Here is a 27,542-nt window from a genome sequence, read left to right as displayed (position 1 = left end):
ATTGCGACTTTAATGTATTAAGAAAGACTGCCTCAAAATTCGCCCTCGAAAGAACTGTAAATAGCGTGGTTGTGTTTTAGCTGCAGCTTCGCTAATACTGCAGAAAGAGAAAGGGCTTCACCTCAAAGCTTCCCAACCCGGCCCAGTCTTATGACTCACCCGTAGCTGAGGGTGGAGAGGAGAGAACGGAGCCGCAGAGACCAGACCTTTCCATCGCTTTATGGGGAAAAGGACTTGTCGCACATAGAAACAGACAGACAGACAAGCACACAGACAGGCAGACAAATGTCTGAGCTAGAAGGTCCAATTAAGAAATCATTAAAATGTGCAGTTTATTAAAATTCATAATTTTTACAAATGCTAAACATTTACTGTTAATATATATGATTCATTAAGCATCTACATTTATTCCATAAACTAAAAATCAGCAATGTTCTACCAGATTCAGAATGATAATCTGACAAGGTGTAATTAATCTACTTTATTATTGTGTAATTAACTAGTTATTACGCTTTCATGTGTCAGTAATAAGGAGAGGTATGTGTTGTTTTAATTTTAAACATTATAGACAAGTAGCAAACATAATGCAAATGCAAGATAAGAAGACATAATTGCAAAAAAACACATTCTCATAATAATAAAAATAATAATAACAATAATAATAATTATTATTATAATTATTATAAAATTCACTAACGTAAACATGATTGTTTAGGTCACATCTTTTCAATTGAGATAGCCCAAACTGCTGTGGAATTCATAGCTTTTAAATTATTTTAAATTATTTTACTTTGTTTTTGATTCATAAAAGACTGTTAAATATATCTTGAGCACAAAATGTAATTCTTTGTAACTTTTTAACTTTCAAATCATGATAATTTCTACAAATGTACAATTGTGAGGTTGTTTATCTTCCTAAAAAAATGCAATGTAGAGTAATGCAGGAAAAAAAAATTTACAGCCTTCAAGTTTTTTCCAAATATTTTAGATAATATTTCTGAAATGTAAAATATTGCTGAAATACATGCTTCTAAAGTGAGAAATAATATAATAAATAGGTTATTTCCCACAGTTTGGGGCATTTGGAGTTTTGTTGTTGAACTGTTCAGCAACATCATGTCCTCGGGTTACTGTATAAATTATGAATGAGCTCTTTAACGTTACTCATAACATAACATTGTTTATTTAGTTATCATCTTGATAGCTAGCATTCTGTCTGCATTAGCTTTAGTGACCGGTGGGAGGAAGGAAAGTTATGACAAAAAGAAATGAATCACTACCTTTAATGCTCAAATGAGGAGGTTTTTATAAACCTCATACAGCTTGACTAGGCCATGTAATTGGGAATGAGAAGAAATGGCTCCTTTAGTTAAAAGATACTCACAGTGGTGAGTTCTAATACCAGTAGTTATAATGTGTTTTATTCATCATGTCATACCATGAGATGGAAACAACAGCACGAATATTGGAGCATATTTCACTGTTGCATTAGTGTTAAATTGCATGGCACAGAAGTCAATAGAAGGTGAGCTTTGTTTTGTATCTTACATTAGAAAAATGCACTGCAATCACTTTAAAAATGAAAAATGTGTTCTCAAGAACAATATACTACACCTTTTAAAAGAGTGCTCCACTCAAAATACACCATTTAATATGTTATTCCTAATCTTGACAGTGGGTTCTTTATAATCCCCAAACAGCTTGACTAGATGGGATTAATGGCCATGTAATTCGGGATGGGGAAGTGAATGCTTCCTTTAGTACAAAGATAAGGGAGACGGTACGGAGTTATAGAATGGTGTGCAATAAGCAAATTCATTTAAGTACTATACAAAGTTACAAAGTGTCCTTTGTAAGTTGAAAAGCAATGGCACACAGAAATGCATAACAACCCACAGCATTCGATTGAGGAATATAGTCGTAAATGTGTAATAAGGTTACATGCATTTTTTGTTGTTGTTGTTTAAGTCGTAACACATTAAGGAAATAAAAGCACAAACTGCTGGAGGTTGCTGTGCTTCTGCATTAGTTGTGTATTACAGTTTACAATAATGTTCTTGTTTTATTCAGAGCCTTATGGAATTCAACAGAAGGTGATGTCTGTTTCAAATGCATTTGGATGAACATGTGAACTGCTGTGGTTCCTTGAATCACATCCTAAATTTATCTATATCTAATTATTCATTTCATTCACATAAGATAATCCAGTTGCATAAGGAAAAAAACAAGTGTTTCCCAAATTGGAGTTATAGAAGATATAGAAAATCAGGACTCCTCATAACCATGCAAGACCTGGTAGACCAAATCCACAGGTGCTTCTGTCCATCCTCCCACTGTGAGAAGACAACGCAACACTATGAGTCTGAAAGGATGTGTAGCTGTCAAGAAGTCTTAACTAAGAAAAGAAAGTAGACTCACAAGAACATCTGTAAATCAAATTAAGAAGCTGCTGGTGTTCTCAGAGTCCAGACCTCAACATCACTGAATGTGTTTAGTATTATTTGGATCATGAGAACCAGAAAGAACCATCCATTTGCTCAACACAAGAAAACAGGTTCTATATGATACCAAAAAGGTTCTTGAAACAGTAGTTGTGCCATTTTTGGTGCTGTAGAACCATACACAATTTAACAGTGCAAAGAACCACTGGTTCTTTAAGTTGTAATGGTTCTACACATAACCATCGCCTTATGAAAGAACCTATAAAGAATGCTTTGTTTTAAGGGTGCTTCAAGAGTCCATACACTAAACATTGAAAGATTTCATATTATATTTAGTTTTTGAGGCTTTTGCATATTTTTCTGTTAAATATACACACTTAGAAAAGATGGTTCTTCAAGGGTTCTTTAGTAAAGACAATTGTTCCATATAAAACCATGACCACTTAAAGAAACCATTGCATGATTAAAGGGTTCTTTGCACCGTGAAATGATTCTTCAGATTAATGGTGAATGTGCTGTAGATGGTTCCATACAGAACCTTTTTGAAAAAGGCTCTATACAGTACCAAAAAGGGTTCTTCTATTGTTGTAAGCTTGACATTGTAACAACAGAAAAAATCCCTGTTTTGGCACTATATAGTACCCTTGACAAAAAGGTTCAAGAGCACATTCTCCATCAGTCTGAAGAATCATTTCATGATGGAAATCAACCCTTTACTAGTTAATCTATATAGAACCATTTCACTAAAGAACCCTTGAAGAACCATCTTTTCTAAGAGTGTATATTTTCTGTTTTTTTTCTGAATGCTCAAAATAATCGCTATAAATATCTGTTTGTCTGGAAATTAAGTAAATAAAGGGGAGGAATAAATAAAGGGGACGAATAAGGAAAGGTTATGGTCTCTGACTTTTGCACAGCACCGTACATAACCACTCATTGAAAACTAATTTGTTTTGGGAATATTGGACAAATTCCTCCAAACAGACTTTACAATAATGTATCAAATCATATGATATGGATTTTGCATCGAAAGCTTATTTAATCTTTCTATTTGTGTGACAATGAAGGGATTTGAACCTGTGAACTTGATTATGATTATGAGTCATCACTGCACCAGTGCCACAGCTTTCAGCATCGTTCAAATATAGTTGTCATCATTGTTGCGTTGGCGTGGGCTTCAAGCTGAAAAGATTGCTACGAAACCATTAAGGAGTTTTTCGTGTTTAAAAGGTTTTGTCAGGGACCCTGCAGCCCCATCAGGAACCCTTTTATAAACCCTTTTAAAAGCAATATTGTGCTTCATTTCAGCCCAAACCTCTATTGTACCCATTACTGAACTGCAGTGAATACACGTTTGCTCTCCTGTTCACAACGTTTATGTTTTCTTACAGTGTTTGAGTCGTGATCGCAGTTTGGGTGGGTTGTTACCAAATGTGGAAAATGCTTCCAAGAAAGTCTGAAGCTCTTGAAAGTATGTTTTTTATGGTTTTGTTGAATTTTTAGCAAATACTTTATCTGCTTTCTCTCTTCTTCATGTACACTTGTGGTTAGATGTCCTTCATAAATCAAGCCAGTAAATGCCTGTATTGATCAGTGATAATCATCTTGAACTGAGAGACAGCACTAAATCCACGACCCTTCAAACGCTGTATATACAATACATGGAAAACTGGTTAGAAATGCTCAACTTAATGGTAGATCCTTGATGTCTAAGAGGAGTAAAAATAAAAAAAAAATCACCTGTAGGCTTTAGTTAGAGCTTTGGCCTGAAACTGAGAGAGAGATGTTGTCTCTAAAAAAAACACACCCTCAAACATATACTTGTTCTTAAATTAATGTGTTCTTGAATGACCCTAAATGGTTCTAAACCTGGACATATAATTCTAGGAGAAACATTTAACCACTTGCATCATGTGGAGGTTCTTTCAGCTTTAAAAAGGTTCCTCACACTCGTCTATCTCATTTACAGAAATAGGTCTCCAAAGAACCATACACTGAAAGATTCTTTGGGGGGTCCAAAGTGGTTTTTCTGTGGCTGTTTTGGAAGCTTTTGTTAAGAGAGTGGAGCAGAGCACTTTATTCTTAGACATTAAAGTTCTTTAATGGTTTTTGGCTTGGACATAAAATTCTAGGACAAACTTACTTGTAAAGAATTTCTACTTTATGTGGAGGTTCTTTAATCTTGAAAAAGGTTCTTTACACTCGCACATCTTACAGAAATGAACCTTCAAAATGTTCTTTAGGAAACCAAACATGTTTCTATGGTGTTGCTTTAAAGGATCTGTTTTGGGACCTTTATTGTTAAAAGTGTGGTGCATAGTACTTTAGTTTTAGGAATAAAGGTTCTTAAATGGTTCTTAGCTTGGATGCTAATTCTAGGAAAAACCATTAACTAGTAAAGTACATCTATATTTTGTGGAGGTTCTTTAAAATTATAAAAGACTCTTTTAGAGAAATGGTTCTTCAAAGAACCATCCAACAAAAAGTGTTTTTATATCCTAAATTTACCCTACTGTACAATCAGAGACCTATGTTTATTTATTTTCCATGCAAAACAGACATTAAGTACATGTTATTCATTATATGTATAGAAGACAGTCCAGCTGTATAAGGAAAATAAGTGAAAAAATAGGAGTTTCCCAAAATGCAGTAAAAAAACAAAAAATACTGAGAAAATGGGACCCCTAACAACCATGCAAGACCTGGTAGACCACCAAAATTCAGATAAACAGTACTTAAAGCTTTCATCTTTGAGAGAGAGGAGAAAATCAAGCTTTTGCAAGCACTCTTGCTTTAGATCTAAAAAAATCCACAGGTGTTTCTGTCCATCCTTCCACTGTGAGAAGACAACTCAACGCTATGAGTCTGAAAGGATGTGTAGCTGTCAGAAGACTAATAAGATTGTATTATTACTATTAAGAAAGGAAATAGACAAAAAAGAACATAATCAAATCAAAGAAAGAAGCTGGTGGCGTTCTCAGAAGAATGGGCTGACCACCGCAGAGTCCAGACCTCAGCAGAAATGAGCATAAGATGTTTAAGATTACTTGAGTCATGAGAAGCAGAAAGAACCACTTGCTGAACACCTTTTAAAAAAGGGTCCTATATGGTACCAGACATGTTCTTTGACTTGTAACAGCAGTGGAACCCTTTTTGGTGCTGTAGAACCATACACAGTGAAACAGTGCAAAGAATCATTTAAGCATTCAAATGGTTCTTTGTAATGGTTCATATAAACATCACCTTTATAAAAGAACCTATAAAAGAACCCTTTCTGGCACCTTTTTTAAGAGTGTAGTGCATAGTAGTACAGTGCTGATGAAAACTGTGACTATGATTGCTTCAATAGGCGGAACCATTTGCTGTGTTACATACTGAATGAATAAAAAATATATCATGCTTGAAATCATCAGTATTCCAGCAGGCTGATGAGGGCATCGCAATGAGGGCAGGTCAGGGGCAGAGACGAAGCAGGGGTGGCAAGCTGAGGGCAGCCTGGGAAGCCGGTGGTATCCCGGCTGACCGGCGTTTCGGAGGCACTGGGTATCTCTGCATGCAAGGCGCGGGGGAGGGCAGGGGTGGCATGCAGGGCCACGAGTGAGTCAGCCAGGGAGCCTGTGAAAACTGTGGGAGAGAGAGAGAGAGAGAGAAGGCAGGACGGAGAAGCAAAGGAAAGACTAGAGCGATGCCGTGATGCAGCTATGAGAAAAAAAGGGAGAGAGAGGAAGAGAGGATGGCTAAAGTGTGAAGGAGGTTTTTTAGACGTCGTATTATGTGATGAGGCTATTGACCGGCCGCAGCCACCTACGTCTTAAAAGATGATATGATTAATGCCGGTCGTAGCGTGATATGGTATTTAGTTGCGTTCGTCAGTACAACCCACTGAACTTGACCAACATGACGCCCCCTCCCCCACACCCATCTGCATCAACTTCACGTGTCTCTCCATGAAGCCCACACCCACACAAACATACTGATCGGAGTTGATCCAGGAGCATTGCCATGAAGCTGACCCTAGGATACGCTCTTAAGAATAAAAGAGTTTGTGGCTCGGATGTACGGTTCTACGAGAAATCTTCAACTAGTGTAGGACCTTTATTATTATATGGAGGTTCTTTCAACTTTATAAAGGACCTTCCCCCTCAAACATCTCACTTATAAAAGGAACTATCCACTGAGAGGTTCTTTAGGATATCAAGAGTGGTTTGTCTATGGCAGTGGTCCTCAAGAGCCCACAGATGGTCTAGATGTTTGCTCTGTTCCTAGGTGATGGGAGTTGGGTTTGAGCAAAAATGTGGACTGTTTGGGGGACCCTGAGGACTGGTTTGGTTAAAGAACCACCGTTCCATGGCTTTCCTCCAAAGACCTCTTCCAAAGAACCCTTTTTTCTCATTTACAAAACAAACCTTCCACTGAAATGTTCTTAATATATCAAAAGTGGTTCTCAAACTGGACCTCAGGACCCCACAGATGGTCCATGTTTTTGCTGTGTTCCTAGGTGATGGGAGTTAGGTTTGAGCAAAAATGTGGACTGTCTCAGGACCCTGAGGACTGGTTTGGTTTGAGAAACACAGTTCTGTGGCTTCGCTCCAAAGAACTCTTGCATACCAAATAACTCTTTCAACGAACCCTTTTTTGTCATCTACAAAAAGAACCTTCCGCTGAAAGGCAGTGGTTCTTAAATCTGTCCTCAGGGACCCCTAAATGGTTTATATGTTTGCTCCATCTCTATGTGTTGAATGTTGGGATTAAACAAAAAACATGGACTATCTGGGGGTCCTTGAGGACCAGTTTGAGAACCACTGTTCAAGGGCATCACTCCAAGGAACATATTTTCCTCATTTGCAAAAAGAACCATCCACTGAAAGGTTCTTTGTGGTACCAAAATTGTTTTTTCTATGGCAATGGTTCTCAAGACCTCAGGTACCCCAAGGTTTACATTTTTACTTTAAGGGGTTTAGAAAAAATGAACATCTAAGGATCCTTGTGGATGAGTTTGAGAACCACTGTACTATGGCATGGCTGCAAAGAACCCTTTCCGGCACCTTTATTTTTGAGAGCATAGGCTTCAAACCAGTGGCTCATGTTACAAAGCACCACCAATAATCTTTAGTCTAGCATGAGCAAGCAGAAATAAGAAGACAAATGGACCAATAAAGTAGCCTCTTGTCGCAAAATCAAATCATGCATGACATGGCTTTTGTCAAACTTGTCAAAGTTGCCCTCTGTCAGAAGTTTCCTCCACAGCATCCTCACTAACTAGAGCAACTGACATCGTGACCATGAACGTATGCACTTCTGATCATGAAGCACTCAATAAGGCTAATGATTCACTGTGTAAGCAAGACAGGAAAACACAAACACATATTACAGCTAATTTGCTGTCTGGAAGATTCAGGGAAAAAGAAAACTTTCATAAATTTGCTTTAAATTTGCTTTGCAGTCTTCTTTGCATTGAGGTCAACAGTGTTCTTCTCTTCTACTTCACTTAAATAAATCACCAAAGATTATATAGTTTTCATAACCTCTATGTTTTATTCATGTATATGAATAAACACTGTCAGAAAAAAGGTCTGTACTATAAAAGTATATTTTGTCCCTCAAGATACAAACAGTATAAACATATGCAATTGTGTACCTTAACTGTGCAAAAGTCAGAGACCACCCTTCATTTATTTAACCACTAAACATTCCAGGCTTATTACATACTAAGGCTTATTATTCATTTACTACAGACCTTCAATGCAAACTAATGGAGCTTCTGAATTAATGAAGTTACAGAAGTGTGTAATAAAACTTTGGGGCCCCCAGCTGGTCCATGGCTTGGTAAGGGGTTAACTTCCAGTCAAAATCTATTAAATATAAGTTATTCATTCATACTCAGGACTTATTTCTGAGAGCATTAGATGGAAGATAATTCGCTTGCATAATAAAGGAGAAAGTCAAAGGAAAGCAAGTAAAAAAACAGGAATTTCCAAAACTCGTGTCCAAAAATGATTGAACAATACTGAAAAAATGGGACTCCTAACAACCACCTGCAAGACCTGGCAGACCACCAAAACTGTCACCATCAGATAAACCACTTAAATCTTTCATCTTTGAGAAAGAGGAGAAAATAAAGCTCCACTCTTGCTCCAATCTGAAAAGAATCCACAGGTGTTTTTGTCCATCCTTCCACTGTGAGAAGACAACTCAACACATTGAGTCTGAATGGATGTGTAGCTGTCAAGAAGCCTTAACTGAGAAAAGGAAATGGACAGAAATGAAGAACATCTGCAAATCAAACAAAGAAGCTGCTGGTGTTATTTCCTAACTAAAGCTACTGATAGACACCCGCTTGAGAGTACCACCTGAGTAACTAGAGTGTACCACCACAGTGACAGCTTAGCATCTTTTTTTCTGGTGTCCAAAGGGGTTCTTTGGAGCCTTGCCATGGATAAAACACTTGTCTCTCAAGACCCTTTCAACTGATAGTAGTCATTAAAGGACAATTTTTGTGAATGGTTGAGTTTGAAGTACTTTTTTTAAAGTAATGTGGAGGTTCTGTATCAATTTCTTCAGGAATTGTGCATCCAAGCTGGGAATTGCCATTTCTGTGCCTTCGAGCTTCGGTCTTTGTGTTTCGCTCTTGATCAGGACAAACTTGCCGTTACATCAGCACTCCTACTCCGAGAGACTTATTTGGATATGAACTCTTAAAGCAAGGCTTAAAGCAACATGATGTCCTATGTACCTCAGAAAGGTGACCATCGACAGATCTTTCATACCAAAATGTGGATTCTTTCAGAGGGATATGAAGTATTGACATCTTTGTGACACCTGTGCCTGGCAGGTGTGAATGAACAAGTGAGGGCATGATCAAATGAAAAAGCGTGGGATGGAGGGAGCAATAAAAATGACTGCTTGCTTATGAATAACCAACAAAGATCAATGTACATATGGTCACACGTAGGAGCGCAGCAGTCATCCAAGTACATTTTATGGTCAGATACTTTGAGTAAGTGAAGTTTTTTTTTTGTTGGTGGTGGTGTTTAAAGTCTGTTTCTTAACTGCTCTTCACTCTCCATCCCTCCCACCTGTATGTGTGTGTGGCTGTGTCTATATGTGCGTTTCTTAACTTCAAGCATGAGCTTTTTTTCCACCTTAACACCAAACTGTTTCGTATCTTCTACAAGTTCAGCTTCAGAAGGAACCTTGGCTCACAGTCGGGTAAATACCACCTATTACTCATGTTACTTACCAGCACATTTTGTAGGACACATGCAAGCATATCGCCTCGTCACTGCATAACAATTAGATGTCTGAGTGCTCACTGCGCGCAACTGATGGAATTTTACTGATAACACACAACGTTTGTACTTGGGACTCGTGACTCCAAATTAAAGCACCGTTCCTGCCGGAGAGGTAAAGGAAAAAAAAGCTGCTGTTCGCTCTTAAGTTGGGCGAAACGCACTTCGAGCCAGACGCGGATTCTTCTCCGATATTTCCCCCTCCACTGGTGGTCTTTACTTCAATCAAGACAGAGCACGGAGTGTTGCGCTCGTGTAAGTATGGCACTTTAACCGCGTTTTTTACCCCTCTGCTTAGCTTTCTCCACGCCCGTCGCTGTTGTCTTCAGCAGCAACAAGTCCCTGGAGAACTTTTTTGGTTTGGGATTATTGTTCTTAATCGACTCTGCTCCATCTCAGCTTTGGTGGGAAAAGAGGGGGAGGAGTGGTGGGGCAGACAAGAGGAAAAAGACAAGGAGGCAGTGTGGTGAAGCGCACCGGCTCGGCGTAAAAGTTGCCATTTGACGCGCCGCGTATGTGGCGCAACTTTTGTCCCTTGTTCGAGTTCAAGGGTTCAGATTTGTTACCTTTTAGGCGCTGGTCAGTTTCGGTTCCCACCTAAAAACTTGACCGCCTTCGCTTCTTTCAATCACGTAAGACCACTAAGGGCGTTTGTCTGAGCGAGGGCACTGCGTAAAATCTATAGAGAGAGAGAGAGAGAGAGAGAGAGAGAGAGGTGTAGGGGGGTGTTGGTGGTGGTGAAGAAGAAGAAGAAGAAAAAGGAGGGGGGGTTGTGGGGTGGTAAGCGCGCCTGCTTTTGCTATTTGTCCTGTCGGCAGAGCCACCAAGGTGTTAGAGAGTTTAAGCGCGCGGATATTGCAAAGCGTTATTAGATTCATAAGTCACCCCAAGTGGTGGGCGATCTTACTGAGCAAGGCAGAAGTTCTCATATGATGACTTCAAACAAGACACATTACCTACCAGCATCTGTTGGAGTGTGTGGATATTAAGACACTTCTATCTCCAGGACAGCATTGGAGGGGAAAATGGTAAGTAGGCATTGGATTCAGCAAGCTTGGAGGACTAAATAGCCCCCCCAGAAACTGCTTTGCTTGTGCTATAAGAGCTGCTAGGGAAATAACGCATTAGTTGGAATGGGTGGTCTCATGCTTATGGACACCAGCGCTGAAGGCTAACATCTCTATCAGTGGTAAAGGTAGGAGAAACTTTGTACTGCTGGTATTTGCTGTGATTCGGACCTAGTAAGGGTAAAAAACAAAGAAAGAAACAAAGAAAGAAACAAAGAAAGCAGAGCATGGACGCTGGCACATAGATATCGCAGCAGATATGAGCAGTTTGGCGTCTCTTGCGCGCACTGTGCCAAAGCTGCATTGTGCGGCTGCCTGCGCGTCTTGATGGCGATTCTTGCTTTTATGCAGATGTCTATGTAAAAGCAACATGTGTAGACGTGTCGATGTGGCACGAGCAGCGTATCAAAGGGCATTTTAGAGCAAGGAGGGGGACCTGTTACGGTTTTTAAGCCTTCTGGGGACTCCACATAGACGAACTAGAGCATTTCTTTAACATGAGTGCTTCTTTTGTTAAGAAAAAAAGGGGGTCCGGCCAACATGTGATCAAATATTAACAGGACGGGCTTGGCAAGGATGTATTCACGTGACAACAAGGCGTGGGGAAGCAATAGAGTAAAAGATATCGAGTGGCACTTAACAAAAGTATAGATTTTTTTTTCCTCTCTCTCTTTTTTGCCTTGCAGTGAGTAACCTTAGCTTTGCTGTGATTTCAGCACCCTGGACAGCGGCACCGGCGCGGACTAACACGGAGTGGGACGTACACGCTTTTGCAGAGAGCTAGGATAGAAGCTGTGTCACTTTTTTTGGTTGCTTTTCCCTCATTTTTTCGGGGGTTCGTTGTGTGAGAGAGAGAGAAAGAAAAAAGAGAGTGTGAGCGCGCTTTCCAAAGGGAGCACCCCCCACTGCAAACGAGAGCCAAAGAAGCGAAGAGGGGGGGAAAAAAGAGAGAGGAAAAAATAGAAAAGAGCCGCTCCGTAGAGATCTGCTTTACTTGGCGCTCGGAGTTTTGTCGCCACTTAGAGCTGCTGAAAGTTGAAACGGTAAGCGGTGCTGTAGACTGCGCGCTTTCCGCGAGCTCCACTCGGTGCACAGCGTTAACTTTGGGACATGCGAGTGTTGCTCTTGGAGATCTAACCACTGATAGTGGTTGTCAGCTCTTAAAAAGAAGGTAAGAAACTGTCTCCTGTTCGATCCATTCTTCTCCCATTGCTTTGTGCTTTACGTTATGAAGGATTGTGCTGCTGCTGCTGCTTCTGTTTCCATTTCTAAGTTTGTTTGTTTTCCCTTTTTTATCTGGGCTTATTTAAGACGCCGTCACGCTCTTGTGAATAGGTTGGGGCAGCGATCGTATCGGTCTGGACGACAGCAAGGCGATTTATCAAGCAAATGACCAACTTAAGATATCTTTATCCAGCCCAGTGCTTTCACTTTTAGCGCTATTTCTTCGTTTTGGCGCGTTTCGAGGCCGTACGCGGGGATGGTGGCGGTGAGAAAGTTGCTGTAGTTCAGCAGGACGGTGTTATGACTCATTCATGGAGATGGGCTGCTGAGGGTCTGTTTATATCTCACCATCTTATCAATGCAGGGTTGCGCGTGTGGCGGAACATTTGTGCAGCTGATGAGCAGGGAGCCTGCCGGATTTGTACGTTTGTTTTGGTTTGTTTTTAATTGTTATTATTATTTATGTTGTCTTTGTGAGATTCTTTTGTTGGCATGCGTAAGACGCACAGTGTTTTTAGTGCGTATGCAGCTCGTCCTGCTCTTTCACCATCATCATCACTTACGGAATCCCTCCTGTCCTTATGAATGGAGCTGGTGTGAGTCGTGGTCCGGGCTGTTTAGAGCTCGTTTTAGAGGCTGGAGGGAAATAGAAAAGTCAGCACAAGCTGATTGCTTATTTCAGACGATTTGTTGCTGAGAATGAAGTGGCTGTCTATGTGTTTATGCATGTGTGTGTGTACTTGTGTATTTTTGTATATATGCTTATATGTATGCATGTATGTAGGCTATGTATGGTATGTATGTCTGTCTATCTATCTATCTATCTATATCTATCTATCTATCTATGTCTGTCTGTCTATTTCGTTCTGTCTTTCTATATATGTATATTGCTGTTCTCTTTCTGTATACCTCTCTTTCTCTCTGTCTTTGTCTATATCTCTCTTCCTCTCAGTCTCTCCATCCATACATGTACCTCTCTATCTCTCCCCATCTCTATCTCCCTCTTTCTATGTCTGTTTACATGTATGCTATCTATCTATCTATCTATCTATCTATCTATCTATCTATCTATCTATCAATCTGTGTTTGGCTTATTTTTGTTCTCCTCTCTGGCTTCGTTAACATGCCACGATCATTATTTTATCCTCCTTGTCTCGTGCGTAGACATTATCTCCGGAGCGTGTGTGCGCGCGCGCGCCCGAGCGTGTGTGTTTTTTTCCTCCGAAGCGGCTCGTGCGTTTCATTCATGCCGAGATTTGGAGCCCCTGTGCTCCAGCCTCGCGCACCCCACCACCCTCCAAAACCCCCTCAGCGCAGATACTACAGCAGATAAGCCCAGCTCCAGCCCTTCACTCCAGCCCTGCACACAGATACTCCCAGAGATATAAGCCCCTGTTCCAGCTCTCATTACTGATACTATCACAGATAAGCCCACCTCTAGCCCTCCCTGACCATCCCATATCCCATCTGCCCGTAAACTCCTGAGAAAATCTCCCCTCCAGAGCCCCCCTGTCTGAGCCTGAGGGGGGCTACCACGGCCCGTGTCGCTGCAGCTAGAGGCAGGTTTGGGGAAAGGCGTGGTCACGCAGCGCTCCGTGCTCCACTGCCTCTGATGGAGGACCGATAAGGAGGTTGAAGGAACGGCGCGAGGAAAGACAGAGAGGGGGGAAAAAGACCACCACCATCATCATCACCACCGCCGCCCTCATTATCATCACCGTGGTCAATAAGTGGCTCTAGGACGATTTTTGGGTGACTTTTGGTACCGACTAAGTTCAGGGACTCGGTGGATATGATGGGCCCAGGCTCGCGCTCTTTCTCTGCCTCTCTCTCGCGAGCGCGCGCGGCTCCTCTTTCTCCCCTTTTGTGTCCGTTCGGTACCGAGGAGGCTGCGGGCCGGACGGCCGGGGCGAGGGGAGATAAAAAGCTGAACCGAGCTGCTGTTAAGTTCGTTTAGGAGCGTTTTAAATCGGTAGCTTCTGTTACGCTGCAGCAGCGGGGAAAAATCGGTAATTTCTCCGTTCGTGCGGCTCGTGCTCCGCCGTACAGGTTACCGCGAGCACTTTCAGGTTATTTCTATTCATTTTCTCCGATTACAAAAGTACTGTACAAATGTGATTTCACGTAAATAGACTAAACGGCAGTAAGATTTATGATTCTTGGATATTATTATTATCACCATTATTATTACTATTAATGTTGCATTGTTGCTGCTGTTGCTCTTGCTAAAAGCTTTGTGATTGTGCATTGATTATTATTCTGAAAAATGTTATAAATCTAATATCCAACCATACTGAAGCTGGGTAATTTTTTCTCCTTGCCTTCTGCATGCTGTGAATGTGCCAAATGTTGCAGCGTTTGTACATCTGATATGGAGAATGATGGAGAAAATGCAGCATTTTTTGCCTGCTTTAAAATATCCACCCATTTGTGTGGTGTTTTCTAGCAGCACCGCTGACCCCCTCCTCCTTTTTTAGCTTTAGCAGTGAACATTTTTCTAATGTTTTTCATGAGAAAAAAGGAAAGAGATGTGGGTTCATGGTGTGGGTGTGGGCTGGGGGGGTGGTGGAGGATGGGGGTGGGTTCGAGGGGGGGTTTGGGAGGGTGGCACGACACACTTTGTATGTACGGAGGGGCTTTTTTTATAGAACTTTCTGCAATGTACGTCATCGGGCCAGTCCATAAATGGGGTTGTGTCATCTTAGCGAGAATCTCCCTCTCTAACCCCCTCCTCTCTCTCTCTCTCTCTCTCTCTCTCTCTCTCTCTCTCTCTCTCTCTCTCGCTCTCTGCGCTCTGATCGCTCTGCAGAGTTACTGTGGGCGTCAATAACAAATCTAAGAATGGTAGGTTTCACTCCACATAAGGAATAAGGCTGAACTCGAGCCAGCCTTTATATTTTCAACACCATCACTGGTATTAATTCCGTCCTAATGAAAAAAAGAGAAAAAAGAAAGTAAATAAAAAAATGTATATATATATATATATATATATATATAATATATATATATATATATATATATATATGTATATATTTATATATTATATATATATACATATATATATATATATATATATATATTTACTTTAAAATAGGTGTGGAAATATATTGCGTACTGATTTGATTGGATCGCGGATTGATTGGATTGCGATGGGTGTGTTGAATTCCTCTGGGAAATAAAGAGCTCACACAGGCAGCAATAAAAACAGGGAAAAACGTATGAATTACTTCAATACAATTATCATTATTAAAAATATAATAAATATGAATGCACAGAAAAAATGTGAAAAATCAAATAATTCAAACAATACATAGATTAGTAGTATTAATAATATTATTAGTAATGATAACAGCGATGTTTTATTATTATTATAAATAATATTATTATTACTTACTGTTGTTATTATTATTATGGCAGAAAAAAAAATAAAATCCGTGAAAAAAATAAAAAATCAATATTTTACATCCTTTTTTTCTGCCACAAATAATAAAATAGTACAATTAATCAGGCAGTCTGCGTCTATGAATACATGTATTTTAGGATTTGACGCAGCATGACTGATGCGCTGAATATAGCCGCATGATTTTAGACAATGTGTGAGCTTAATGTGTGAGGCTGCTCCGATGGCGAGGGGCTTTTTTCCCTTTTTTTCCTTTTTTCCTTTTTTTCCTGCGCAACAGAGACGTGCTGAACGGCGCGCTCTTCAGCGGGCTGCCGCGCGCCTCTCATTCAGCCTCACGGTGGAATAAGTAATGAGTGGGCAGCTCGGGGTGGTGGGAGGGGTGGGGGGGTGGGGGCAGTTTTACTGGTGCAGGCCATTTGGAGGCCATTATTTGGAACTGTTAACAAGCTATGTGTCTTTTGAAACAAATGATGAAGGTCCACAGTGTGTGTGTGTGTGAGTGTGTGTGTGTGTGTGTGTGTGTGTGTTGGATGTTTGTGTATATGACTCTACCTTTGACCCTCAGTGCATTCAGACTGGGGGGGGGCTCTCTCTAAATATGAGCTTTTGCTTCTTGTTGTCCACCCACCTGTGTGCTCTAATCAGTGCTATAAAATGGAGTGATATTCTCCTCCAATGTGGGAGAGCTGAAGAGCAGCACTAGTGCTGGTGCCTGGCAACTGGGGCTGCACCGAGGAATCCTCCAACTAACTATTCACCAACGTCAGTGCACGGGTATGTACGCAAGACTCCTGCATGTTCGCCTGCTTATCACCTCTGTGTGGTTGGAGGATGCTGGTGCCACCTTAACTTGGTGTGTGCATGTGTGAAGGAGAGTGTGTGGGAGGTTGGACGTGTGTGAGTTGGCCTGTGTCACTAACCGAGGCCTGTAGTTTGCCAGTTTCGTATTGACGTGCATAAACTATACCATTTAGGGCAGTTGAATGGCTCTTGAGTGGGCTGAGGCTGCAATAGAGGAGTATCATTCTGTGGTTAGTTCCCGTCAAGTGCAGTCCCCACATACTGTTCTAAGCTTTACGTCAAACAAGTCATTACCATATGCTTTAATTTTTAATCAGAGCTCTGCTGTACAAACTGGTGCTTTCCGTAACTAAGAGTCCATGTGTAGATGCTTTATAGCATCAGAAATGCCTTGATTGAAGTCACAAATGTCCTACATGAAGCATAGAATGGACAGCATGCTATGAAAAGAATCTGAAGTGAATGAATTTGAGAATATCTGAATATGAATGCTGTCTAAAAATACCTAATTATGTAAATACAGCTACATGCCACAGGTGTAGGAGTGCGTAGAGACCATGGAGCAGCTAGATTACCGGCGGATGTGTACAAAAGGATAGAATGCAGCAGAAGGCTTATACCCCCCTGGATACATTACCAGAAGAGGTGGTGTATGCCTCAAGGGATAGATTACAAACCATGGCTAGAGTATACCTCACCATGCATGTGTATGTATGAGTTAAAATGGGTCTATGTGGAGGCCATGCGGGAGCGGTCAGCTTTTCATAATATGTATTTCCATGTATTGGCTGTGAAATGAATATAGAAACCTGTTGGTTCAGATTGGTTGCTATTGCTGGTGGAGGTCCCGGTGCTGAGGACCCTGCAGTCCCTCAGTCTGAGACGAGAGACTGTTGGGGGGGCTAGAATGAGTCACACACACACACACATGCACATCACCCTCTCACCCCACCCACCCACAACCCCCCCAGACTCTGCTCTCCTTCAGCTTGGCCAGCAAAGTCAGGCACCCAGAAATGGGCAAACTATACCGTAGCGGGGGGAGCGCTTTCAAGTTCCACTGGGTGACTCACTCATTTCAATGCGGTGACACAGTGGAAATGCGAAAGACCTGCTCGAAGGAGTGTATACACGCTCATACGCGCACACACAAACACACGGCGCTCACACTGTCTCCACGAGCCTGGGAGAATATTGACTCATAGATGGTGGTGGTGGTTGGTGTTCCTGTTGAGTTTCTGTTTTTATCTATTTCAAAATGAGCTACTGCCTTCGATTCGTGCTTGTGTAGGTCATCGTGTGCTTGTTTAGGTCCATGTGTCAGGTGTTCAGCTCTTTTTCCCTTGGCTACAGTAATAAGTTGTACATTCATCTTGGCTGTGAATTGTGATTGTGTAGAGCTGGGCCACGTCATGCCAGAAAAGAAGACTGCAATAAGATCCTACAGTCATAAAAATAAAGGTGTCACGAAGGCTTCTTTGAGTGATTCCATAGAAGAACCCTTTTGCTTCCCTAAAGAACCACTTTGGACAAAGAAATAACGTCTTTCAAAAGGTTGAAAGAATCTTTACGTAACTGAAAGAATCTTTACCAATTTAACTGTTTTTTTTTTAACCTTTACATTATGGGCTCTTCAAACTTCGAACTAAGAAAAAACAGAGAAGAATTCATGGAAAGGTTCTTTAGGGAACCAACAATGGTACTTCTATGGCATTGGGCAAAGAACCTTTTTGGCACCCTTATGTTTAGTGTGTCCAAGGTTCCTAAGTGGTTCTTTGCTTTGATGAGCAGTTTAATTGGCATAGATCCCTTACATTACATGGAGGTTCTAAAAACTTCAAAGTTTCTTCATGCTCATATATTTCATTTACAGACAGTTCTATCAACTGAAACGTTCTTTAGGGAACCAAAAATGGTTGTTCTAGGTCGTCGCACAAAAAACCCTTTTTAACACCCTTAATTTTTAAGAGTGGACACTTCTAAAAATGAAGGTTCCTAAGAAGTTTTTGGTTTGAAAAGGTTCTTTAGGGAACCAAAAGTGGTTCTTCTATAACATCATTCCGAAGAGTCCTTTATTTTTAAAAATAACCTTATGTTAAAAATGTAATGGCATATGTTCTCTCCTGACAAACAAAAGGCCCAAAGCTCTGTGTTTCTAGCAGCTTCGCCAAACATGATAATCATGCTTCCGCTATCTACTCACTGACCCAGAGGAATGGTGAAAGAAATGATTCAACCATTATGATTCAAACTGCACATGGAGGATGTCTCTGCTAGCTGCTAATTTCCTGTTCAAAATTTTGCCAAAATGAGTGTTCAGCCTGGCCTTCCTGAAGGTGATCCAGGATGCTGAGGATGCACCAGGAGATGACCAGCAGAGAGGAGTTTTTGAGAAAGCTGAGGTGACGTCATTAGCGACCCGACCTATTGGATAGAGACACGGCCATCGCTTCTGACGCCGCTCCGACTCTCTCAACATTCAACGCGACCCACGCCTCTTCGCTCCTTCCAGAAGACAACAGTGCCATGAGCACCAATCATTTGTCCAAGATGAGAGGGAAACCCACTGACTGGACCCTCTTTTAAATTAGTGACTGTAGCGACCAAGGCAAAAGTTCAGGGTTATAGGATGTTTGCAATGCCAGGTCTCTATTTAGTACCACTGATGACTTATTTTTCCAGTATTGTAACACATAGGCACTCCAACTTTGTGCCTGTGTGAGTCGTGCCTCTATGCGGCTGGCATTGTGCTGCATTTGCAGTTCTGAGTGAGACTTACGTTTTTGTTTTTGTGCTCCTAATGAGAAGCAGAGTGATTTATTTATGAATTACCTGGCTGGAACAGCCCCGGCGCGCTGTGTGTGTACGTGTGTGCAAGCTTGTGTGTGTGTGTGTGTGTACGTGAGGTTACGTTTTTTCTCTCTCTTGGAGTCATGTCGCTCAGCAATTGCTGATGCAACTCTTTGTCATCCAGAGTTTGCCCTCTCCTCCTGTGATCCTATGGGTAGTGCTATATTCATCTTGGCTTATCCCTATAGGAGCTTGGAGGAGGATGTGCATATGAGTGCGTCTGAGTGGGTGAAGGTGATAGTATACTTGGGCTTGGGTTTGTGTGAGTTGCAGTTCTGCATATTTGCATATTCGGTGTGCTTTTGTGTGTGCATGGGACATGGAGAGAGAAAGAGAGTGAGAGAGAGAGGAAGAGAGAGAGAGCAGGTGTTAGCATCCTCTCCCATGCTGGGACCAGCTAGGTCTAAACCTTCTCCACCTCATTACCTGAGACAGAGAATGATCATGATCACCGTGCTGCAAACTCATAGCTATAAATCTCACATCAGAGGTCCAAGCGCATGAAGATGATGCTCCTAAAGCATCTATATCATGGAAAACATCCATGGAATTTTCCTGTCTTTTGTGAAAGAAGACTTCTATTTAGCACATTAAAGTTTCAGGATGTACATTGACTCCTCACTCCATACAGTCTATTTATGCAAACACAGCTCATTTGGAATTCATCGTTTTAGTGACATCATAAAAAACAACACATTTTCATTTCTATTCAGGTCACAGCAGTTTAGCTCCTCTTGTTCATGTTGATGTTATAAGGTGTATTTTTTTTAAAGACACAATACAGGTCAGCCAATCAGAACAGAGATTATTTACATATATCTGTCTATAATGGCACAGTAAGAAAAATGTACAATATGGGCTCTTTAATTTTAAAGAGACGATAGGGGTGTGTGGCACCCACATCTTGGCTCGGGGGCCACTTTCCAAACCTATGAACTTTATGATGGTTGTGATAACAGAAAGTCAGTCTGAATATGGCCAAATAAAGCAATGCTTAAAGAATGCAGCTCCGTTGCCAAACCTTGATCCATATTCTTTCTTTCTGTGGCAAAATTTACGAATCATAGTTTTACAAAGTCGTTCCCATCATCAACACAAAAAAATGAGCTCTTCTCAATTCTATAGGTCAGCACCTGACATACAAGCTCCTCCAGCAGGATAAAGAGGTGCTCGGTAGACAACTGACAGTGGTTTAAGGTATCACATGTAGAGACCTCCAGAACAGAATAGGACCTTGATGTGGTGGAAACGAAGAGGAACCTCTGTACTTTGAAGCTGCTTTTTAGATTCACAAAAGCTGCTATCAGTTTCACGAGGTGATATATAGTCCTGTCACATGAAGGTGCTTTATTTGAACTCGTCCTGTGTCCGTTAACAAACAATAGTGTACAGGATGAATGAATTAACCACTAAACCAACTAGTTCATGATCTGAGGGGTTCAAAAATACCACAGTGGTACTAATAATTCCAATATTTCAGCATTTCCGAGGAGAAAAACACTTAAAACGTCGACTCTAAACCTTTGAGAGTGCAGAAAACGGGAGCCATTTTGAACACAAATTGCTAGCTACAGAAAAGCGAGCACTGGAACAAGTTTATTGGTGTGAATTGGTGTCAGCTAGAAATGTCGCCACAAGAAACGAGAGAAACGTCGTCCAAACCGAAAACAACGACTGTAACGTAACGCCCTGAAAACACATTAGCCATATGCTAGCTTGGTTAAGTTCCTTTACGTGTTTTTTTATTCGATAAAAGTTGAATAGCGCCCAAGAGCTCGACTTAGCCTCACATTCAGCCTCACTTTCCCGTGTGTGCCATTCTAACCGAGTCGTAAACCAATCGTTCTTGTGAATCGATTCCTTCAATGAACCGATCGAACCGATTCACAACTACAACAGAACTTTTTGTAGCAATGTTTACGTCCGTATTGTAGGCTGAAGACTAATACAATTCAAACAGTATACATGCACAATTTAACATTATACAGCTGCAATGTAAAGTCACACACTAAATCATATTTAAAACCTCTTTAAATCGACCTACAGTTCTCTGTCATGCATTTTTGCTATGAATCAGAATCTGAATCTTTTCGCCAAGTACCAGACGTACATAGAATTTCTTTTGGTGCTGGTGGCAACATAAAACGAAATACTATAGAATACATGTAGAAAAAGATATACTATGAATAAAAAAAAATAATAAATACAATTGTCAGTAGCCAAACTGCGAGTAATATAAAGGATGTGGGAGATGATTCCAGTGTAAATCAGTATTTATTTATAGTACATAGTATATATTTATAAAATATGTACATTGCAATAAGTTACAAGTGCTTAAGTGCACTGAATAGAGATCTTACGATCAGATGAATCATGGTATGGGATATTACGTACATTACAACTCCAATATTGAGAAGCAGCAGATATCAGACTGTATGTGGAGGAGATGAGAATAAAGCTGACTTCACTGTTCACTGTGGACTCGCTGAGCGTCACCGTGTGTGGAGGCGGTGAGAATCGAGTTGACTCTACGAATCATTGTGTGCTAAACGGAAAAGGAATCACTGACTCGGAGTCGACTCATCCAATCGGACAGTTTGCCCGAACTCGCATCACTGTAAACTCCAGTTGGCGGGCAAAGCCATCCAGCGGCGGCGGGGGTCACGTGCCGCTACGTCACGCTTAGGTACCGTGGTCGCGAGGAGCGGCGTGCAGCCCAGTCATTCGGAGCTCGAGACGTTGCCGTGTCCGCGCGCGTTCGCCGTGTGCGCGGGGCTTAGCATGCCGACCGGAGAGCCAGCAACGCAGCAGCAGCAGCCGCTCAGTCATGGGAGTGCATCGCCTCGGCCGCGCAGTTTCCACCATCAATAATTTAACCCGTTTGCTCCGAAGCTGAAAGAAGCGACTCGTGCAAGCAAGCAAACTGCAAGCGACGACGAATTCGGGGGGAATAAATATCGCTGGGCTTTCCATAAAAAACCCACAACATCCCAGATGACACTGTCCTGCTGAATGGTCTCCTTTACCCACTGGACAGTAAAAGGTAGGAGTTTGTGTGTGAGGAATAGTTGCATTGTCTTTAGGTGTTAAAGAAGGAGAAGAAGAAGAAAAAGAAGAAGAAGGGTGGAGCAAAAGAAGTAAATCAAGTGGTGCATCGTGCAAAAACGAACCGCGAAACTCTGTCCTCGTGTTCATTAATAAGAAACGCCCTTATGTTGATTGAATTTTGTGTTGTGAAGCGGGAAATGAGGGTCAGTGGAATCCAAAAAAAGTTTACTTTCAGGTTGAAGTACCTGGAGCTCTGCAATGGAGCGTCTTTTTCAGGGTTCGGTACGTGCAGCTTTGTGTTATTGACTATTAATAGACTTGAAAATTCAGCCTATTTTTGTTAATCGGTTGTTTGCTAAGGCTGAATAGTAGAACTCAGGTAGAACTCGGTATCGACACATTTGGGACAGGGCTGGACGAACAAATGGGTTTAGTGCACGCAGTTAGACTTCATAGGAAACTTGAGCCCTGCGGTTAGGCTTACAGTGTAGGCTAGTCTAGCTTTGCCCCATGATCAGCTCTCAAGGCGAAGACAAGTTTGAGTATAAAACTTTGTGTGTGTGTGTTTGTCATTGTGAATGAAAACGATTTGAATGCAGACTTCCTGACTGATCAACTACGATGCAAACTAGCCCACCTGACTTAAAGGAAGCCTGTGCTTCATATTGCTGGCAGTTTCAATGATTTACTATCAGCTGTGCGCTCAGGCCTATCAATATTTCTAATTAGCTTAGTGGACTTGTGCACTTAGGGAATGGAGTGGGTGTTAAAATTCTGTGAAGGCTTTATGATTGACTGGGTCATAGGCAACATAAAGAGCAAGAATTTTGTCATTGAAAATTGTGATCATTTTTTTTTAGGCATGTATGTGAGCCATATATCATTCACGCTGAAGACTGTTTTTCTAACAAAAAAGCATGCATTTAAGCTCTCAATCGTACTTTTTCATCCCGTCTCTGCTTTCTTTCCTTCTGTTTGTGCATGCCTGTGCAGTAAGCTACAGTCTAGCCTATGTGCGTTGAGCTAAGCCTGGTCCTTCTGAGAGCGACACAATGTTTTATGCAGACAAACGCGCCATCTAGCGTTAGCGCTGCGTAAATGACAGCCCTGACAAGAGCAGCCCAAACGCTTGGATCATGTTGCTGATGCTCCCTGGCCTGTTTTCTAACAGCAGACTTCTATCAGCTAAAAACAAGGCTGTTTATGCGCTCCTTATTGGATCAAAGAACTAAAAAAAATATTTACAGACCTCTACAGACTGTGTGATAAGGGGCAGATCTGATAAGCATGTTTATAACATGTTCTCAATAGCTATGGAACAAAGTAGCCTACATGGAAACAGCACCTACCAACATCGCAGTGGCGAATCTTGGATGATATTTCCGAGGCGGATCTTGCCAGTGCTTGTCCTTTCTCCTGTTACGTGAAGAGCCGAAACTTATACATTAATCATTACCGCACTAAAGTTTAATTCGGTTTGGTTCCCCACTTTCCGAGAGGCGGGAGGCCTACCTCTGACAAGCCTGAGAACCTCAGGAGGAAGCAATTAGGCTACCGAATACACCCGGGGTGCTTTAAATTAAAAGTACCTTGTGACATTTATGCTTAAGAATGTAAGTGGCACAAAAGTAAACCAGCAGCTCTTTTCAGTCAGCTATTAGACATGACCTTCTCCATGGAATAATGTTTTTGTTTACATACAAGCCTCTTTAAAAGTTGATATTTCAATTCTGTTTCCCAGCCCTTCCAATACAAAGCCATGTTATGTGTCCGACACTTAAAGTAGAAGTCATTGAAACGAGTGGGTGGCCTACCGAGAGGTCGTAGAAGCTAGAGATCAAAACCTGAGCATCTCCTCTGTCTTGTTGGGTGTGCTTCTGTGCCACAGCTGTGTTACATTGTGGCAGGAACCACAATTACCTGAGGATGTACTTCAAAGGATCCTACGTACTTCTTGCACCCACTAAAGCTGAGTGAGACTGAGCCAAAGTCTTTCCAAGCCTGCTGCCATTTGCTGCTGTTTGATCCCTCCCTGAGATTAATGATTAGCTTGGCATGTAGCCGTAGCGTAGTCAATGCACGACACCCCCAAATGTGGTTTCTTTAACACTGAAGTGGTTTGAGTTCAGCAGAAATTGGTCAACGTTGTCACATACGTGTAACTGGCTAAGGTAACACGGAGTACCTTAGCCAGTGCTTGTCAGTAGGTTCCGTTGGCTTATAGGGCATACGTGCATCCACAAAGCATAGCATTGCTATATGATTTCTCAGGGATTACTTGCTTTTATGAAGATCAAGAAGATGTAGGATCTTTTGTTATGATATTTTGTCATGATACGCTCGCTTTTATGGAGACCAAGAAGATATTTGATCTTCTAGGTTCCTTTCTTGTGATCTGCTTTTCACTTCACTCCAGCTTTCGCGTGTCCTTTCAAATGTCCATACCGCATATAGGCACACAGAGCATAAAAAGTGGAATCTTTCAGTTTTTTTTCTCATAGAGTGCCAAAGCTAACATAAGCTAAAGTTACCGCTGCACTTTCATGTTGGCAAAGCTTCATCTGTCTGTCAGGAAAGGGATTTCTAGTGTAATCCCTGCATGGCATGGAGACTTAAGCAAATAGAGTTACGGCGAAAGCGGGAGCATGCAAAAGTGAACCGCCCTGTCCTACAAGCTCTTCTCTAAACAATTGAGCAGGTGCACATCCTACCCCCCCAAAGCAACAGTGGTAGCAGTCATGCTCGAGCAGAGATCAATCAGATTTTGCAATGAAAAGTGTCTGAAAGTGCTCGCGCTAAGCCCCTGGTTTGTAGGGGGGCTTCCAGTATTAAATACAGCTGTGCAGATAACGTGTCATCACTGCACCTTTCGGCTTCTTTGACTAGGTCACCTCACACATGGTGGAAAAGAGGAATTCGCCGCACAATCAAAGGCCTATAATGCATCTGGCTTCCATGGTGATAGCACAGGCTTCATAAAAGAGGTATCTATGTTTGCTGTCATGACTTTGCAGATTGTTCTACAGACACACAAGCACACGTGCGCACACACAGTGTTTGCATATGTTGACAGGAAATTGATATTGTGAGCGTGAGACGCAATTCGGCAGAACAAACGCGTCCTCTGCGGTAATTTGGTTTTCCCTTTTCTGGTTTGAACAAGATAGAGGGTCTCGGTTATTGCCGACTCGGTCCCAGAGCAATAAACTGATTCACCGTCTAGATTGCGTTTTAACAGGAAGGTGATTGAGAGCATAATCCATATTGATTCGCCTGATGGAAACAGGAAATAGCGGGGTTAGAAATAAAATCGTTTGTTGTTCCTGGTGAGAGGGGACCCCAGAGGAATGGCAAGCAATTGCAAGCTGATGAGTGTCACTACCCCCCCCACTCTCCCCATCTCCCCAACAGACACACATACACACTCTTCCTTCCTGTCTTCCACCTCCCTGCCTGCCTCCCTTCCTCCGGTCTGCCTTGGAGACCTGGAAGAGACGTCATCAGGGTTGTTATGCTGAGAAATGACGCTCGACACCCCCCCCCCACACACACACTCTCCCCACATGAACACCATCCTTCCACCGCCTAAGACTTGTGGAGCGTAAGATGCAATCTAGTCTTCCGCTCTTCTCCGTATCAGCTGCCAGCCACTTACTTTACTTGAAACTACCCTCAGCGCCTTTATGTTTGTGTTTTTTAGCACAGAGGCAGACAAAAGTGCTGAGGCAGCTCTCCAGCTTTACTCTGCACTGTAAGTGTTATCTGGGCCATGTGCACTTTTTAGAGCACATCCAGGCAGGTAGTACTGTAAGAGGCCAAGTTTAGCAGGAAGCCTTCCTGTCACCGCCACTGATGCTGTTACGCGTTATCTGTCATTCGGTAGAACCCTCGACTTATATAAATACCTCCCTCATTAGGGGGGACGACAGATGTTTGCTAATTGGGATCATCATGAAACTGGGGCAGCTACTGGGCTGTGGCCCTGCGCGTGTACGTACACCCACATTAGGGCCGTTCTGAGGGAGCAAGGAGGGGGTGCCGACGAAAATACACCCCCGTCCCTGAAGATGTAACACATTTGGAGGAATTTCAAACAAGTGAGCAAGTGTGAAATAAGGCGGATTCGAGTCCTAATCCTCTCGGCGGCACTTTAAAAATCCTCTCCAAAGGTTCCGCGGAGGTAATTGCTGACAATGTAAGAAGCTCTTTTTTTTTTTTTTTCTCCATGACTGGAAAAGCTGACGGGCTGAAGCGTCTTTCATTTTTTTCAGGCAGAAGCTGTGCGGTATGCGCATTTTTTGCGCCGCGCCTCATTTGATTAGGATTGATCTGTCCTCCGCCGCTGTAATCCCAGCCTGTCTGTTTGTTTGTTTATGGATTTATTTATTTATTTCAATTTTAGCACCTTTTTTTCCACCGATGTGAGAAAAAGGCGCAAAACATGCACACGCGCAGGCACAAATAAATAAACCGCGCACGCCCACACACACGCGCGCGGACGCACCTCTCGGGGGTGAAACGTCACACGGCGCGCGGGGGACTCGAGCGCTCATTAAGGAGAAGCTCGGCGATATTCTGAATCGAGACCGTGGGACTCCCAGCCCGGCTATTTATAGCCGCAGTGTCTCCATGGCAGTCACCGCTGCGCTGGCGAAGCGCAGCCTGCGGCCCCAGACACCAATTAAGAATGAAACAAAAAAAAAAGAAAAGAAGAAAACGCCTTTTAGACTGGGCGTGGCCCACTCTTATCTCTCTCCCACCCTTTTGGCTCTGTGAGTGAGTGCATCCTCATTGCTGCTTGGGGCAGAGGGAGGATGCAGAGAAGCTGGATGGACCAGCCTTGCTGCGGCGCTGGCTATTTTTAAAAAAGCCCCCCCCATCACCACCCCTCCTCCCTACCCCAGCCCCTCCTCCTCCTCCTCCTCCTCCTCAGGAAGAAGGAGAGCAAGCAAGAGATATCTTTTTTTATGTTGTTGTTGTTGATGTTGTGTTTTTGGATGCTCCCCTTGCTGCCTCGCTGTTGTTTGGGAAGTGTTGCGGCGGCGGTGAGCTTTGGGATGTCTACGGATGCGATGAATTGCTGTGACTCATAGGGGCTTCAGAGAGGTAAGGGAGAGAGGGAGGGAGGGAAGGAGGGAGGGATAGAAAGAAAAGGTGAGGGTGCTCTGTAGGGGCAGTCCTGGGTTTCTCTGCAGCTTTCCGGTGCTTGACAGTCAGGGGGTTGTCAAAGGCTATCTTGACCCACATGCAGGAAATGAATCCTGGAGTAGTTGTTCTGAATGAATGAATGAATGAATGAATGGCATTCTATCTGCGTCTTGCCTTGATCCTCCTTCTCTCTCTCTCTCTCCCTCTCACATTAACCCTCTCTTACTGTCCCTTGTCGGGTAATCTGTCCTTAGTTTGCGATAATGTCCAG

At 42.3% G+C, this 27,542-nt stretch overlaps 1 protein-coding gene across 5 annotated transcripts in view; it reads left to right on the top strand.

The window, feature by feature from the left end:
• bdnf (brain-derived neurotrophic factor) overlaps positions 1 to 27,542 on the top strand; it is a 47,836-nt gene that overhangs the window by 17,598 nt on the left and 2,696 nt on the right. The window contains exon 1 of one of the 5 annotated variants that reach the window (XM_036584527.1): positions 11,909 to 11,968. The exons of 1 other annotated variant lie outside the window; for it this stretch is intronic. Coding sequence is in view for 1 of the 4 variants with exons in the window: in XM_036584525.1 (XP_036440418.1) it covers positions 12,380 to 12,442 (63 nt within the window). In the remaining 3 variants the exon portion in view is untranslated. Of the gene's footprint in view, positions 1 to 11,908; positions 11,969 to 12,356; positions 12,443 to 21,832; positions 22,119 to 27,049; positions 27,230 to 27,542 lie in introns of those variants that run through there. 3 more of the 5 variants (XM_036584525.1, XM_036584526.1, XM_036584528.1) reach the window with 3 other exon arrangements.

This window comes from Colossoma macropomum, unplaced genomic scaffold (genome assembly GCF_904425465.1).
Source record: "Colossoma macropomum unplaced genomic scaffold, Colossoma_macropomum, whole genome shotgun sequence".
In the NCBI taxonomy this organism is placed as follows: Eukaryota; Metazoa; Chordata; class Actinopteri; order Characiformes; family Serrasalmidae; genus Colossoma; species Colossoma macropomum.
This window is presented reverse-complemented; position numbering and strand designations above follow the sequence as displayed.